The 18,454-nt window shown below is 43.4% G+C and overlaps 1 protein-coding gene across 2 annotated transcripts in view; it reads right to left on the bottom strand.

Moving 5' to 3' along the window:
- The window catches only part of GBF1 (golgi brefeldin A resistant guanine nucleotide exchange factor 1), a 113,513-nt gene extending 98,647 nt beyond the window's left edge, over positions 1-14,866 (bottom strand). For both annotated transcript variants that reach the window (XM_075717938.1, XM_075717936.1), the window contains exons 1-3: positions 14,835-14,866; positions 8,912-9,017; positions 7,565-7,631 (exon numbers count right to left, since the gene is read on the bottom strand). In XM_075717938.1, coding sequence (XP_075574053.1) covers positions 7,565-7,631; positions 8,912-9,017; positions 14,835-14,842 — 181 coding nt within the window. In that variant the 5' untranslated portion in view covers positions 14,843-14,866. The remainder of the gene's footprint in view (positions 1-7,564; positions 7,632-8,911; positions 9,018-14,834) is intronic.
- Between the last annotated feature and the right edge of the window lie 3,588 nt (positions 14,867-18,454).

Raw genomic sequence — 18,454 nt, forward strand, 5'->3', positions numbered from 1 at the left:
AACTGCATACCCTCACTATTCACGTTCCCTAACCAATCAACTTGTTATTTTAGTAACAATGTTCTCCATCACTCTGCTACTTTTATACTTACCTTTAAATCCTTCCTGTTCTACCTCTCTTCCTGCTGGCTTTTTTCTTCCACACAAATTATTGAGAGAAGAAGCACTTTATCACACATCCCTGCACTATTCCTGAAAAAAAGGACATTTTGCCCAATTGGATCTTCTTTCAAACCTCTCCTTCAAACTCACATCTTGCTATAAACCATATTAGGGGTCAGCGAACAACGTTGTGTTTAAAAGACAAATGGAAGTAGTCATTAAGAAAAACCCTCAAGTGTTTAACAACTTGTATACATAATGACTTCTCTCCGCTTCTACCCTCTTAAGCTACAAACTCTTTGAGGTGAGGAATGCTTCAGCATGCTTATTGTGTATGTATGACCAATGCTTCTTGGCAGCCCTATTACATATTATGCAACTATATAAATATGCATCTGCACTTTCTGACACAAGTTATTGCTTCCTTGAAGTAAATCACCTTTGAGACATTGCTTTTAACAGGTTAGATGGCAGCAGTTTAGCAAGGAGAGAACACAGTTAAAAGAAGGAAAGGTGACAGAAGAGCTATCTATTTAATAAACTTCTACTGGAATTCAGCAATTTCATGTATACTCCTACCTCCAGAGGTCTTTAGCCTTAATGTCTCTTAATTGGCCACAATTCGTTTTAACTAGTCTTGACCAAAACAAAGATATCATCATCAAAAAAACCTGGAATAAAAGCTCCACAGATGACTTAAGCGGAACCTTAACTTCAACGGAGCATCTGGTACTGCCTTTCTACCAAATCAAACTGCAATTTATTGCCCTCTAATGTATGTACATTAGGCCATTTCCTTTATGGCTCTACTTCACACAGAAGCAGTAACTGAAGGAAATAATGGAGTGCCCAACAAGTGGGAAAGTAATTGCTCAACGAGCGTGGAACAAGAGAGAGTCAGTTGCGCACGGTGCACATGTGGCAGCTCTTCAGAGCCCAGCCCTGCAGTGGTAACAGAAGGCTGGTGTTACAGAACAAGCCCACTGTGGGAACTCTGCCAAGTAACAGCCAGGAGTGCTTGTCCATCTAAATCCTTGGGTCCTTAAGGATTAGGGGTCAGGAAACAATTCCTTCCAACAGCACCACCTCCTGCCTGTACCTGCCAGTCATTAGCCATGCACAGATGGAAGACTGTTAAGCTCCAAGCTCTAGTCTTAAATTGCACCCAAAGAACTATAATAAAAGGATGCTTAGGTGGTGTTGCAAGGGTGGTGGTGCTAGACTGCAGAAGGGACAGTTCAGATGTCCTGACTTTAAGAGAAGGGCAGAAATACCCTGTGTGAAGACAAGGGCTCTTACTGGGTTTGTTGGTTTTTTTGCTCTAGATATTCCCAGAGTCACTCCACTTCTTTTGAATTTATTCAGTAAGTTTCTTACTACTCAGAAACACAAAATAGAAGATGAACACAAGAGCTAAAAGGTTATCAAATTAAGGATGCTACACAACTGCAGTTTAGCCCTTTCTGTCTGTTCAGTCTTAGTTGTACAATCTTTCAATTACAAGCTTCCCCTTCTCAGGAGTCCCAGTTTGATTCAGTAACCTATGTTGAATGGCTCAGTGTACAATTCAACAAAATCAATTAGAGTTCAGAGTGACCCCATCCATACCCGACTCCTCACACACTCTGCATAAATGCTGTCCCGCACACAGCAGAAAAGCCTTGGAAAACTTCATGGTGCTTGTCTTAGTGCATCTATAAGCTTCACAAATACTACTAACAGTTATTCTTTATCAAGCACATTCCTCCTCGTTCTTCCTTTATACAGAAAATAAACTAAATCTTAAGAAAAATTATGACAATTTTGGTGTTAGTTTTGGGCTTGAGAAGTTCATATCCCAGGACCCCCAGTGCAGCTACCGTTCCTAGGGCATATTAGTGTCACTCCAGGAAAATCGCTTCAAAAGTAAAGCACAAAATTAGCAACCACCTGGGTTTATTATTTCTCCAGTAACACCAAGAAAATCTATGCCAAAAATATCAATGGAAACCTATTATCTGAAGGAAATTCAAAGACCTCAGCCAAAAGTCATTTGATTCATTTGATGCTACAGTGAGATTAAAAAGAAGATTAATCTCTCTCAAAGAGAGTATTTGGAGCTACCTGCACCTTCAAAGCAAAAATACTGCATTGGTTTACATTCTCTGCGCACTTGGAAGGATGCCTGCATTCATGAAGACTAGGAACTTGCTTTTAAAATGACAACTTCTACTGCATTGTCTGATCACAATTCACAAAAATCAAGTCTGGATTCAGCCTGCAAGCAAAGCATCAAATAAAGGTTGTCACCTTAATCTTCATATTTTTAATAGCAAAAAGGTGACAGAAAATATTAAGAGAAATTAATTACCACTTCTGTATACTGTGTCAGGTCATTTGATATGGACTAAAATTGTATTGCCATCCACTAATTACAGTGAGGCTGTGTTAAAGTTATGGAAGAAACCTTACTTTACCAATTTCCTAACCTTTTTTACACCCTTTCCATTCTTAAAAGTTTTATAGAGAATGCAATAAAAGCTAAATGTTAGTCTGAGTTGCTTGGTCTTCCAAAATACCAAGTTAACATGTATGGACACCTCTTATTTAAAAAATAAAAAAAAAAAAAATTTTTTCAAGTTATCACAGGAACAGACATAATCTAGGAGACCAGCGAGTCTTGTAGATCTTTTATATGAAGTTGATATGTAACAGAAAAAAGCTTAGGTGATTTTTTTTTTTAATGTCTGCTCTAGATAACATTGCAATCCTTCAATGCAAACAAAGGGAGAAGTATCACAGTTTACAGTTCATCAGTACTTGTTATTTCCTAATAAGTCCAGGCACTTCTTGAAGAAACTCAAGATATAAATAATAAATAAAATACAGCATTGCTCTTATCTGCAAAGTAACAAGCACCGCAGCACTGCACATATCACACATCCATATAATCTAATTCCTACACTTCTTTAAAAAAAAAAAAACCAAACCCATTTTTTTTTTCTGATTTCTTAACTTGAATAGACCACAACGAATATCTCGGGTTCTATGCAACAGCACTGCAATAGCACTGAGAACAGGCCACACGTTTATATTTACCACTGATTTACCATTTCTTAAAACTAGATATTTCAGAAAAAGTTCAGACATTAATCCCAAATCAGGATAAAATTCGTGGACGGTTTTATATGAATGTCAGATTTTCCCTAAAAACAGAGTTTCCAGACCTCAGACATGAGAAAATGAGTGTGCAATCAAATCTACATACCAAAAAACTGGAGGCTACAGTAACAAGTATATTAAGTCAGTACACTGGGCAAAGGTTCTCTTACGGTTACAGTCATTTGACCTTTAGCCAGCTCTTAATGCCCCAGCCAACCCTCTAAAGATGGAGATTTGCAGCAGCTTCTTGTCTGAAATAAGCCATGAAAAGATTCTTCTGAACCCACTGTACAAGCATTCATTTAAAATGTCATGAATGTGCATGAAATCAGAGTGCTTCTAACAGCTTACTTTGCAGCTTCTGTTTAAATGCACTAACTCTGAACCACCAGAGGATAAAAGGACTCAAACCTTCCAGTCTGGCACTCACGGACCTAAAATATACACAAGCACCTCTTCACAGGTGTGTTTACCTAGTTTAAACCTTATTTAAATAGACTCTCGATGCACACACTTTCCACAAACACCTGCTTCTCCCACTGCAGTACTGACTTGTACAAGGCAGTTGTATTCAGTCATTTTCTGTCCTAAAGCCATCCTACACACCAGTAAGCAGTACTTCAGTCACGAAAATCCTGGTTACTGACTCATCTCCCCAGACAAGAGCAAAGCACAAATTCTGCAATGAGGAGAACAACTACAGAAGTACCTGCTCTTACCTCTGTATCATACTGGAATGGTCTGAAGACTTCAACAGCCACAGCAAGATTTAAGGAAACCCAATCCTCATCAGATCATGGAAAAGCAAGCTTATAATTAATTCATATTTCCAGCCATTTGTGGTAATAAACCCTCTCCCTAGTGAGCTCAAGAGCATCCTAAGTTGGAAACACTCATGAAAGAGAAGATGCTCAGTTGTCACTGTATGTCAAAAAGAAGCTTCCTTTTGTTGACCTAAATCCATAACAAAACTGATGAAATGAACAAATACTTCAACATCCAGACACATTTTCTAGATACTCAGCTTCTAGATACTCAGCTTACTTTAAAAAGCAGTCAAATGCAAGTTGTGGTGACAGCGACCCTAGATCCAAACTTGTATCAATACCAAGGCTTCCATCAGCTTTAAAATAACCTTTGAAGATGTAGCTGTATTTCAATTTTGCATGCATGGACAAAGCTTGATAGTGACTGCTTCCATATGGTCATAATTCAGGACACCGATTTCTGATTCTAAGCATTGGAAATATGAGACACCACATCTAACTTAAGCTTACGGTGCTTATCTTAGTACAACAATCATTCAGCTATTAAATTTATCTTGGAGTAACTTATGTGTCACCCAAGATGCCTGAAAAACAGAAAGGAAAAACAGAGGTTCTGTCAACTACTATCAATAATAATTAAAATATATGCATCCCATAAGAGTGTAAAAATATGGTGGATCAGAGCAGACATGCTGTTCATTTTCAAATTATTAAACTATTTTTATAAATCTACATAAAATTGCCAGAGAAACTAAGTTTCTCTGTCAGGATTTTAAAGAGCAACATCATTCCACATAACTCATGCCTAAGGCCCTTAGCTGGGTATGCTGAACTGTGGAAGTGAAGTTACTCTTACCATAATCATGGGATTGTTTGTGCTGAGCAACAGCATCTTCTCTAGGTGCTTCCTTCAAGAGCCCATTTAGACATCACAATGGGATGGGATACCACTACCTAGTTGCAGGCAAGCATTTATTATTTTGGTAATCAAATAAAACACATTATGTAATTTAGTTGGTCTGGAGGAGCAATACCTTGAAATGGGAATCTTTAGCTGCTGGAGGCATACGGTGCATTTTTATACCCTTGACCAGGGTATTTCAGCATCACAGTCATGACAGAGTTAATACCCACTAGCTCAGAGGAGAACAAAAGGTACTCCACTGCAACATGCCTAACATTTACATTGCCTCTCTTTGCTCATTAAACAGGTTTTGGTTAAATAATGAACAAACTGTATTACAGACTCCGATGAGAATTCCAAAATTATAAATCAACTGGTAAAGCCCAGAGGAGAATGAAGGGAGTGGGAGGGAAGGAAGGATAATATTGACTAATATAAAGGGCGCAGCTTGACAGTGGATATTCCTGCCACACCTGATCAAACATGCTCCATGGGGGAGGGGAAGGGAGGGCGAGAGCAAGAGGGGAGATGGGACAAGGCAGCCTGAAATTTGCATCCGGAACAGATTAAAATGGGTTCTTGGGGGATTGAGAAAATACATAATATATATTACTATAAATGCAAAATTGTACTAAAAGCTAACTCAAATGTCAAAGATTACAGCTTGAATAAATTTAAATATAAAAGCAATGCGTTTCCATGAGCTAATGAAAGAGACATGAAAGGAAGGTCTAGGCAAAAAAATAAAAAAAAAAATCCCCAAAAAACCCCCCACCAAACCACCCACAAAAAAACCTAAGCTTGGACTTTTCATTGCCTGGAAGATGAGGCAGGAGACTCTACATCGTTCAAAGCACTGCTTGTGAACTAGTCCATGTCTAAAACTGAAAAAAGTGGAGCATAGCAATGATGTCCTATCTCAAGACACTAGTCAGTAAATAGCAGTCACTGAAGCTGAAACGACCTGTTTAAAAGAACCCCATGTAGTCAAACCAACACGCTATCATCACCACATATAAGCAATTATTATCTCAGCATGAACCACACTTACATGATGACTAATACTCACAGGGAGTCCCTGAATCTCTCGGTACATTAAACTTTGCTTTCTCTAACACAAGCAGAGAGCGGGCTTGCATTTTTAACCCAACAAGTCAACAGCACATTGTATCTAGCTACTCTAGATAAATGGCCAGTCCCTGATATTTACCCATACTGCGTTTATTTGAGCATCCTGACATTCCCTGCTCTTGTTGATGAGGAGAGATATTTGCAATAATGGCAAAGAACTTCAGGAGTCTTATTTTAAAGAAAATTTTCTCTCATAGAAGGGAGAGAAGGAAAATTTCCTCCCAAAATGCTTTTGGTGACTGTATGCATATCCTACAGAAGATGAGTGAGCTTACACAAAACCCACAAATCCAGACTGTCATGTAGTCTGGGTACAAGCATAACATCCAGAACAAAGATACTACCTAGAAATGCAAGCTGTGCAGGAGTTCCCTAAGATGTCATGACCTGACAGAACAGTCTGGCTCAGAACCAAGGGAAGTTCACCTGACAAAGAAAAGTAAAGCATTACACTTACAGGCAGCCACAAAAGAGGAAGGAACAAGGCCTTAGAACTGGCACATGTCCTCAGCACCTCTTGTCAGCACCTGGAATCGGCACTACTGCACTTCTAGGGAACATACTTTTTATGGGATTCCAGGCTCAGCACTGACACAAGAATGGACACGCTTCACAATCAGGAATGCAAAAAGTCCATCTCAAACTTAGGTTGAGTGCAGTTCTGAACTCTCACTGTAATAAAGGGACCAGAAATAAAGCTTACTTTCAAATATTACAATCAGCAAGACAAATCCTGGGAAGAACCGGCAGAATGCACATGCAGCTCAGGATTAGCCTCACTTCCAGACTCTCAACATATACTTAGGTTACACTCAAACAATCACTCCTGAAACTACAGAAAGAGAAAATGTGGGGGGAAAGGGAAGAAAGACCAGTTGGGAGGAAAAGAACTGGTCAGAATACCCATCACAGCCTTGTGTTCTACTTCTGTAATCAATATAGACTTCCAGGTCCTTTCAGTACAACTGGTCACAAAGTAAGCCTTTCACTTCAAGATTCGAGAGACCCAAATGGAAAGTGAAGCCTGTGCTTCACTTATTACTGATAACAGATGATGAAAACCAACAAACCAAAGAATGTGAGGAGAAAACAGATAATGGGAGGCTACTTTCTAAGCAGATTTTTCCCATCATTCACAGATCAGAAAGCATAAACAAAGCACAGAAAGACTATGCATAATAATACGCCAGATTTCATATGTTACTACAAGCTTCAGTATATTGAAGAAACATGCATATTTATATATAAAAATATGTGTGTATATACACACAAAAAAAATATATATATAGGCACGCACACACACACACATACGTAATGCTATCCAGACAGCGGCAGCAGTGGTATTTGTGTACTAGCTTACACTGGTATTATTTGTCTAAAAGTATATACATATTTGCTCTTTTCTTGTTATTCAATATATGTCCTCTGGATAGTAAATAAGACAAACAAGCACACCTGTGCATTTATTTGCATATATCCTAGCAGGTATACATACCTGCTGATTTCTGTATAAGCTTACCTGTTATATTATTCAGTACTTCTTTTAAGAGGCTAAAGCTATGCAGCAGGGGATCCCTTTCTTCATCCTATAGGTTATATAAAGGAAGGAAGTCATACATGAGGCAAACATATTGCTGAAGACAAATCTTAATAACAGGTCTGTAAAGACCTCACCTTCATATTCACAGAAGTACTGTGTGTTGAGTTTATCGCTGTCAGTGTGTTTACTCCATCAAAATCAGGAGAAGCATTTTTATTTTCCTGCTAGTTCTCCCCAGTGTCATACAGCTCAAATGTCAAAACATAGGTTCAAGACTGAGCATTCTGGTTTGGTTTTATTGTCCTTCAAAGTATTTCTGATTAGCCTTCCACTGTTCAATAAATTTCAGAGCAAATCTACCTCATACCATATTGAAATGGCTCATCTGGATTTGCTATAATGTTAATCTATGCAGATTGCAATGGGAACAGAAATACAATGACATTTGGTGCCATTAAAATAACTTGAAGAAAGAATCACAGTGCAAAATTTATATGAATAGCTGCATCCTTTAGCCTTAGTCTATCTTTACGATATTAAAATAAGGAGAAGCAGCAGTTTCTCTGAGCTGTTTACATCTGTAGCCACACCTCCTACTAGATGGCAGTGAGCTCTAATGAAGAAATGCCTGTTAGAAAAAAAAAAAAGGCCCCTGCTCTTTAACAAACTGAAACCACTTGTGCTGTATGACAGCCATCTGCTATTCATGTGACATTCTGAAGTGCACCACAGATACAGTATGCCACATGCGCACATTCACACTGTGGAAGCCATAAACTGACCAATGCATCGTTAGACATGGAAACCTTGTGTTAATGGCTTTTAACAAAACAGGTTTGAAACTATTAACAGATTTCAGTCAGGAATATAGCTAGCAGTCACAACACAGAGCTAAAAAAGATACTACGCCATATGAAACATTAAGAAATACCCTATATATAATGACTTCCCCAATTTTTATTTCATGGCTTTCATGATGAAGACTGTCTAAAAACTTTGTGCTAAATAAAATAACACCATATATTCAAAATCCCTGACATGCCAGGCGATAAAAGTCTCAATGAGATGATTCCCATGTAGAATACAATGTGGATTTTTTTGTTTGTTTACAGGGCATATAGGTAGAAGACTTCCAGCTTTGTACCTCTTACACTCACTGGCACACAAGAAGCCAAAATTGCTCAGCATGAAACAATGCAGAAAGTTATTCCAACTTTACTTACAAAAGTACTATAACAAGTGCTAAAAAAAAATTGAGGCACTTTTCTAAAACCAGGTGGTTTCTGCCATAGCATGAACAGGTAGCAACAATCCAAGGTAACTTACCAGATGCGTGTGAGTGTTCCATCGAGCATTACGCTTTATGGCTCCCACAACCGCATTGATTTCACCTTGCACAATGTAAATGTTCTTATCCACCATCCTGACAATCCTGAAAATAACAGTAAATCAAATTAATCTCCAGCCCCTTAGAATCATTCTCTTCTTCAGATGAAACAGCAAGTTGGCCCTAGTCAAGCAGGAGGCCTGCAAAGATGCAGAAAACTCTTTCAGATCTTTGTTTTGTGCATGCAGACAAATACAGTTATTTTGTCAAAAGGAAGACGAAAGGAAGCTGCTTTTCCACAGAGTGCGTTTTCAAGACCACAAGAGCAGACAGTTAGTTATAGTAGGGCATCTGTGAAGCAAGAGAAAACTTTACCAAGGCCCATTCCTTGTTTTTTTCCAGTCTATGTAAGTCCACAGAAAGATAAAGTATTAGGGTACCAGCACAGGCATACATGACAATCCAGTAACGCACGCATCTCCAGTACTTATGCAAAGTCCCGCAGCTCTACACGGAGCACAAAGCCAATCTTGTACTCTGTTAAACAAGCATCAGTGGCTTGAATAACCTGGCTAGAGCAAAACTCTTTGGGACTTTAAACTTCGACAAAATAAAGTAATTTATAACAGATGTTGATTTCACACTTGCTTCATGAAAAAAGCTTTCTTGAAAGTGGGCAAGTAAGAGAGTCATGGGAAAGACCCCACAAAGAAATGAGCAAAACTAGAGACAAAACTGGATGGAACAGGGGGAGAAAAAGGGAGAAAGCTAAAGGCAGACATTTACTTTCATGTAGCCTGAGGTCTTACAGGGCAAAACTTAAACTGATGTACCCAGAGAGTGTGCCAGAAGAGGGGAAAAGAATTTACAAGCAGGAAATATTTGTAATGGTCTGAGAAAAAGAAACAAAGATTGGATTACTACAGGATTGTTCGCTCTACACTAGCTGTAGCCCACATACAGTCAAGCATAAAGAAATAAGAATGGAGGGGAATGAACAGACATGACTGTTTATAAAGAATAAACAGGACTTATAAAGAGGCCAGAGAGTCAGATGATACCATGTCTACAAATGATAAGGATTTAGTGAAATGGTAGCCAAGTAATGAGACTTTTTCAGAAGATATGAAAGGAAAATGAGGAATCCAGCTTGAAATCACAACAGGCCATCCACAGGGAAGCAAAAGAGTGAAAACAGATGAAACATTAATCATAACACTTCAAATCAGACAGGCTCATTTAAAGGACTCAGTTGAGGAGGGGGGGGTGAGGGTAACAAAACACAGAGAATACAAGAAGGATTTTTGACCATGTAGCAAAAGCAAAGCTGGAAGGAAACAGTTTTGGTGTATTACTCCAGACCTCAGAAACACCACCACAGAAATTTCAGAACATACAACCTGGATCTGTCAGGCTTCACATTAATTAACATGTTTGAATTATCAACAACACTTCAAATATACAAATACCCTCTGAGTGAAAGAGACTAATTTGCTTCAGGACTCTGTAAATAATGGAAAGAATGCAAAATATTATAAAAAGATACCTTAATCAAGGGAAAGCATCAGATTTGTTGTTTTGGTTTTTTGTACATTTACAATAGGATGAATAATCTTATGGCAAAACCGTTTCTTACTTCATTAGATTAATTATACATAATGGTATTCCTAAGTGTTACACAATAAATTAGTATTTTAGAATATAGGAACTGCCATGACAGACGAGATCCATAGTTTATCTCATTCACTACTAGATGATTCAGAAAAATAAACAAATAGTTCTGCCAAGTAGTTTGCTTGTGCCCTGAAGAACAAAGGTTTATACCCTCCCTTCACAGCTGTATATAACAGAACCAGATATTCTTCCTACTCATGTGTCTAATGCTTGAGAGATGTTCCCATCCTCAGTAGTAACTTATGCCATATATTATTTATATGACTGCATTAAAATATTGCACAAAGATACCCTTAATCACAATTTTTTTCTACTTCAGTATGTTGCTTTGTTTTAGTACAAGGCATTAATGGGAGATTTTCTCCTCCATGTAAAATTCCTCACTTATTTATTTCTTCTTTCAGTAATTCCAATATTCTGTATATTTCTACACAAGCAGTTTCAGGGATCAAAACTCTGGTCTACAGAAGTACTTTTGGGGAAATACTTTATACATTCAAGTTTGTCAAAACTCAAGTTTTTCCTGTCTTCACTGTTACAAAACAATATTGAGCATGTAAACTCTGTAGTGCCATTCCAGGCATTTAGCAAAGTGACATGGAAACAAAGGCTCCCCCAACCTGATTTGGAAAAGCAGTAAAGAAATACCAGACATATGTATCACATGCCTTGCACATACACAGATACTTAATAGTTCCGCCAATATTTGAAGTGATGCCAAAGCGTAAATGCTATTCTGCATACTACTGAATCTGCTTGTAGGACTCCTGTTTCTTCTCTGCTTTTAACCTAAAAGAATCAAGATGGAAAAGTTTGTTAAACTCAGTCCATCCTGAATGTAGGAGAATTACAATGCTCAGCAGTTCCCAAACTTGGTGCTATCTCCAAGCAGCAAAATATGAAGAAGATAGACACAAACCCTCAACACCCACCTTCTCCTTTTAACCTGCTGGGAAACTGAATGTGCTGATCCTTGCAAGCAAGAGTGCAAAAAATCCATGTTGCTTGGCAGGGCTCTCCTGACATATTAAAATCCTGCAAAACTTAAGGGTTTGTTTTTTTTTTTTTCAATTATATCCTTTCATCACTATTTGAGAAGACTTGATGAGAATGCACTCTCTTCCTCACTGCAGATTCCATTAAATGCAGCTTTATTCGAAAGTACAAAAATTCACTTTACACATGCCAGAAAACCTACTGGTCTAATGCAATTGAAGTAACCTGTCATGCTGGAGACACAAATTCACTCTCAGATCTCTGAACATGACACATACAGCCCACTTCACCACAAACACTGGGTAAAGATGGGGGAAAATCCTGCTTTACATTCAAGCTTGCAGTTAACCAAGCAATAGCACACACACATTCCAAACTAAACCATAGCCTACTATCTTGATTCATGCAAAGGACCTTTGCAACTGTGTGCTGGAGAAGGAAACAGAAAATAATTATGGGGTGGGGCAGAAAGCCAGACAACTATTTTCAGAGAGATGCCATCTTGTAAGCTATACCCACCAAAAGCACCATCCATCCCTGTAGAAGTTTAAAAGTTTATTTCAAGCAATGGAAATAGCTTCTCTAAACTCAACACGTCCCAAAGCCTACCCCTTTTAAACTATTGGATAATTTCAGTATGCATTCCTTCAACTGTATCTTCACCACAAGCAACTGCTCACACTTTAGAGCTCAGTATAGATGTAACTGTATTGAAAGATGTTTTAAGATAGAAATTAATGCTGTGAAGCTGCAGAGAGAAAGTTACAAGATTTACCAGATGAGCACTGAATGATCAGCTGGGTTTACAAGACCACGGTGGTAGTCAAACAAAACCACTAAATGTTTGTTCAACATACAAAAAAATTGCTAACATGAATTCAGGCTTAATGTTACAAAGGTGTGGTCTGAAGAGTGGGATATTGTATAACTGCTGGTTGGACAGCTTAACAGAACTACTAATGCTGAAGATTATTAACAAAGTTGAAACAACCTCCCTAGCAGAGTCATGGTTCCAACACCTCTTGATGTCTTCAGATCAAGACTAGATGTCTTTCTTGAAAGCAATCTTTAATCAAACACAAGATAGTGGACTCGGTACAGAAACAAATAGATTAAGTTTTGTGGTCTTGAGTTACGCAGAAAAAACAGGACAGGTACCTATTAAATTTCAAGTGCTTTTTTAGCTCCCTGTCTCTTCAGTTAGTCCTACATAAACTCCTGTTTCTTTCTCATGATAGGTTCATACATCTGCTTAAATCTCCAGACCAGTCCTCAGGTTTCACTCCTGTACAGAACTTTGACAGGCTGCACAGTGAAAATGACAGCTCCAAACCAAAGCAACACAGCTGCCCAGCCCACCACGAGAAACAGGGAAGCTGTTAGCATTCACAGCCTCACTGCTAACAAGGTAGGAACACTGTGAGTGGAAAAAGGTAGATGTCTGAGCATGTCACAAAAGAACAAAATCTAACATTCATATGCTTCGCAAAGCCTTCAGCAATGTTCTATGGACAGTAATTATCACTATTCTGAGACTCCTGAGATAGCAGCAGATGTGAAATCTTCATATAAAAACACTGACAAGATTTACATCTGCAAACGTTATCTCACACGTGCACTGAACACTCCACCGCTCAACCTTGGAACATGCTACCCCAAAACATCTCAGTGCATAGAAACCCAAATTTTTCCTGGGTATTTCTATAAGTCCCAGGTACATTTTTAAGAAACACTCCCTCCCCTGCAGAGAAATGTCTGCAACTCTTCTGGAAACAAGCAAGTGTTAGCATCAGAAGTGACAAAGTCTAGCAGAATTCCATCAAGTCACTTCTTCCTACCACTAACTTTAGCCTTCAGCTATGGTAACTGACTCAAACCCGGTGAAACTACTCCAATAAATAGCCATAATAAAAACCAACATAATCACTACATATGCAAGAAAGGCAGTATTTCAAAGTAAGCTTCCATTGACCTAAATTTGCTCTGTTTATGGTAATGCATCAATAATCTACATGGCCTCTGACCTAGATTTGGCCACTCAAGTCCTGATACAATACCCTGCTACCAAAACAGAACACACAACACCCTTCGGTCGACGAATCACAAACAATCCCTGCCTAACTCAGGGCTAGCTAGGTTACCCAGAAGCCCAGCTGACAATGAAAAAGCTCCTTTTCTTCCTTCTAAACCGCACACAAAAGGTACATGAATCTCTACCAGGAAACTTAACTTGCTTGTTTTTTTCATGTAATAATTACTCTGCAATAAACACAACAGGCAGTAAAAGTTCAGAGAACTCAGGATGTTTCCCCAAAGGCTAGCTCCTAATGCCTAGACAAAAATAATAGAAAAGTATTAACTTAGAAGTATGACAAGGAACTGTGCAGTCCAGTGATGCCAAAATTCTGGGCAATTAAGAATGCCCTTTAAAAGCTAAGCAGCAGTAACATGACAGTGGTGGCACATCAGAAAGGAAGGTGGGACAGGCTTCTCCCCCAAGTCTCCACATTTAGTTGCAAGAGCGAGATAGTGCCTGGGAATCAAGGAGAGAAGGCAACTCACATTCATCTGTCAAAACTGCAGAATAAAAATGAAACCTAAGGTAAATATGGAGAGGGGGATTTTCTTTCTTCCGGTTACTTCATACTGTTGAAACTAAGAAACACGGTATCAGCTGAACTCATAACGTACACCCTAAGTTAGCTCTGAGCCTTCCTCCTGCAACAGCTAAGCAGCTGGCTATATGCTGGGAAAAGTCTCTGTTTCCACCGATTTTCAAGCAAGCCAACTCGGCGCAGGGGAGGCGGGTGCTTGTGCAGGCGCAGTGCACGCCCGGCACCTCCCTCCCCGGCCCGGCCCGGCCCGGCCGGGCGCTGCGGCCCCGAGCCCCGCTCCAGCCCCGAGCCTGCTCCTCTCTCACGCCTCCAGCCGCGGGCGGTCGTTGCCCGGAGCCAGGCAGCACCCCCGGCCCGGCCCGGCCGCCCTCCGCCCCGGGGGCACCCCGGGCAGGACGCCACGCGTGTCACGTCACCGCCCGGGGGCGGAGGGGGCGGCTGCCAACCCCCCCCTCCCCCCCGGGCCGCTGCACCCCCCGCGGCGGCCTGCCCCCGGCCCCCTGCCCGCCCCCGGGGCTGCCTCGGCTCCGTCCACGCCCCCCGCCGGCACCGCACGGTTCCCCCCGCCGCAGCCTCCCGCCCGCCCGCCGCCGCGTCGCGACAGTATCGCGACAGGCACTCGCCGCCCGGCACTGACCCCCGCATCCAAAATGGCGGCGCCTGCTCCCCGCGGCGACGGCCGCTTCACATATCGGTCAGGCGGGCGGCGCCGCGAGTGGGAGAGCTCGGCCCTCCCTCTGTCCGCCCCTCCCTCCCTCCCGGCGGCCGCGGGAGGCGGCGGCAGTCCCGGCGAGGCCGCCGAGCGCGGGGTCCTCCCGGGCACGAGCAAGCGAAACCGGCTCCGCACCGCTCTCACTGACGTGGAAACAGGCGCACCGCAACCCGCTGCCTGGTTACTGCGCCGACGGACAGCCCGGAGAGCCAACCCGCGCACGACGCGGCGGGCAGCTCCCTAAGGCGCCCAATGGGGTCACGGCCTGAAACCGGAGGAGGCGGACTCTCCGGTGACAAGCGGCAGAGAGCCAATGAGAGACGAGAGGGTAGAACTAGCAGAACCGCTAGCCAATCGCGAAGGAGTCCTGCGGTCGCGGGGCGCGGCCTCGCCTGAGCGGGCGCAGCAAGGGTGGTTGAGCGGAAGCCGGAGGAAGGGCTCTGTCCTCGCAAAGCATTATGGGCCGGGCCGCCCGCCCACGCCGCGCCCCGGGGCGTGTGGGGCCTCCGGCCGCCCCCGGGGCTGGGCTGGGCCTGTGCCCCCGGGCCGCCCCGGGGCCTGGCCGCTCGGAGGGAGTGTGTGCGTGCCTGGGGGTGCGGCTCCCGGCCAGCCCGCCCGCACACCTGGGCAGGGTGGGTGGCCGCGGAAGGCGGCCTTCAGACGCGCGCCTGCGGCCCTTCTTGGGGGAGAAGCACAGCGAGCGAAGGGGTGCAAGGGACGCAGGGCCTGCGGAGCAGTGCTTGGAGCAGCCACCTCGTCCCGAGAAGGTGAAGCAGCGGCTGCAGCAGTGCCTCTCCTCCATGCTGTGCACGTATTTCCCAGGTCACTCCTGCAGCCTCTCCCTGCTGCTTCTCTGGAGCCGTTTGGGAGGTGGTGCCCAGCGAGCAGCTTGTCTCCTCCTGGACGCCTCCCTGGGTCATGGTTTTGCTGTTCCCGTTGCTGGAACAGCTCCCCCAGACCAGGCCCTGAGTGGGCAGGCAGGAAAATTCACGTGGACAAGACACAGTGTGCAGCTCTTGTGAGAGTACACACAGCAGCACTCAGAGGGGTACACAACAGCTTTTCCTTCTTTGCAGTCCTGCTCACCTGGTAGCTTTCCTCAAACCTGAACACAACTGATGCTTTGCTCAAGTTGGGCTGTAAGCCATGTGCTATAGCCTCAGTTGATCCAGCCTGGCTTGGCAGCTGGGGACCACAATTTGTTTTAACTGCTATTTGAAGCCAGTTTATTGGCCAACTGTTTGCAGCAAGAGCAATCGCTGCTTTGCAACTACAGCACCTAGCACAATGAATTCCTGGTGCTGGTCCAACCTCCTCGGCCACTTTCTGTGTCTACGTCCCGGTGTCAATGCAGGGTACTTTAATGGCAGTAATTTGCAGGGGTCGCTCTGCTTGTTTAAGCCTCTGCCCATTGAACTTGAGGCAGAGGAGAAAAGGTCCTTGCAGTTACCTAACAGTTTTATAGCACTACCATCTGCAGCCAGGTCAGCCTGGGGATCTGTTGTAGCAGGTGTTAGAGTGGTCAAAGCAGCAGCTACCGCAAAATCTTGCACACTGTCTATAGGGAAAACACAAAGCAAACGGAAGGTGAAGGAAAGGTGAAAGGGTCAAAAAATACTCATTCACTGTCTTAATCACGACCTCATCTGCTGCAGCGCAGCAATGGCCAGGGAACATGCGACAGGACTCTTCCCTGGCCAGCCAAACCTAAATCTGAGGCTGACTCCAACGCCATCCTAAAAGATGGCCAGATATCATCATGTCCCTCTCTTGAGGGCACAGCCTCCAGAGAGGGTGTTGTGGGTTGGGGACACTCTGGAAATGGTGGTCACCACATCTTTTTCCTCTCCACATTAATAGCTGCCCAGATATTGCCTGATCAAGAATCAATGGATCTTAGACTGAAAGCACCATTATCTCCCAGCTCTGACAGCTGGAGGCCAGGGGACCTGCTTCAGCTGGGCTTTACCTGATAACACATAGGAAGTCTTTGGAGTTGGAAGTTTAAGCTGTAACTGCATTAAGCAGCCACATTTATTCCCCAAAAGTGGAACAAGAAACAGCATGTTCCAGTGGCTTGACCATGGGCTCAGAAGCTAAAATGTGTCACCCCAGCCTCTGCTGCAGCCATGGTACATGCAGTTTTTAGCTTGAGTTCCTCAGCTATAAAACAGGCAGACAAATACTCACCTAGCGCAGAGAGATTGCAAAAGCCACCTAAGCAACAAGTGAAGGTTTGCAGATTAGTTACTAGCGCTTTCTCGCTCCCTTCTGCCCCGCTCCAACAGCCACTAAAGCCCCTGTGGTATCTGCCGGCCATTTGGAAATTAGCAGGAGTTTGTCATTGCCACTCTGTCCATCCACTCCCTGCCCAGGGAAGGGGGTTTCGGGTGCTGGCTTGGCCATTGCACACAGCGCAGCTCAGTCCAGGTCAGCCAAGCCTGCCTGCCCACCTAGGGAAGGGGCTGGAGTCCTCTCCATACCTTCTTACCCCTTCCAGTGCCAGCTGCACAGCTCAGGCTCCCACCCGGTCCAATCTGGTGAATCAGACCCCACTAAGGTGTTATTTATGGAAGCCTGTCACGGAGCTTGAAACCGAGCCAGCCAGGAGCCTTCTGCTTCACCCGAATGCATCTTAGTGCATTAATAAAGAGCAAACATTGCAATGTGCTTTGCATTTTTACTTACAATCCAGCACTGCATTGTCTGGAAAAAAAACCAATACGGTACGGCCCCATGCTGCCTGGGAAGAAGAGAGTTCACTCGCACGCACTACGGCACTGCGTTAGTCAGCCCTCAGACAGCCCAGCACCGCCCTGGCTGCACAGAAAATCCTGCTGATGTGACGGTGCGGCACCAGCGTCCCCGGCTCGGCAGCAGCGGGGAAACCAGGGTAGCCTGGACTGCCTGATCCAGCAGCACTTTGCCAGAGCGGTGCACAGCTGTGTGCAGATCACGTGTGGGCAAGTTGGAGCGCTCTGTTTGCACCAAAGGATCCATCTGTAGGATCAGGACACAGGACGGTCCCTTGTCCTTTATTCCCAAGATAATGCACTAGTTCTTACACACAGTGTGGTACAATGAAACCAAAGATCAGATGAGCACAGTCTGTGCAAATCCCTCAGGTTCCTGCTGTCTGGTCAGGAAAGCCGGTCTTTATCCTCACTGCAAAGATGCAGCTTTTCAGCAGAGTTTCTGTCTTGAGTATTCCTCCTCAACCCACAGGGAGCATAGGGAGGGGCTGCAAACTCACTGACAATCATCCCCTCAGGCCTTGCCCAGGTACCAGTCAGCTCACCTGCTTTCATCCAAGACACCTGAGCCTCTCTTGCAAAGAGCAGTGTCTCCATGGGGCACACCAACTGCCTTCATTTGGGTCCAGATGGCTGGAGTAATAGCCTGCTCCCCACAAGCCTTTGGTGAGACTGTCACAAATCCGTGTTGCCAACCACCTCTGCGTCTGCAATCTGCACCGATGGACAGGACCGACTTTGTACGGTCCATTACTTTTGCTCAGCCCCTGCCAGTTCACGGTCATCTGCAGA

The sequence above is a fragment of the Pelecanus crispus genome, chromosome 10 (assembly GCF_030463565.1).
Source record: "Pelecanus crispus isolate bPelCri1 chromosome 10, bPelCri1.pri, whole genome shotgun sequence".
Lineage (NCBI taxonomy): Eukaryota > Metazoa > Chordata > Aves > Pelecaniformes > Pelecanidae > Pelecanus > Pelecanus crispus.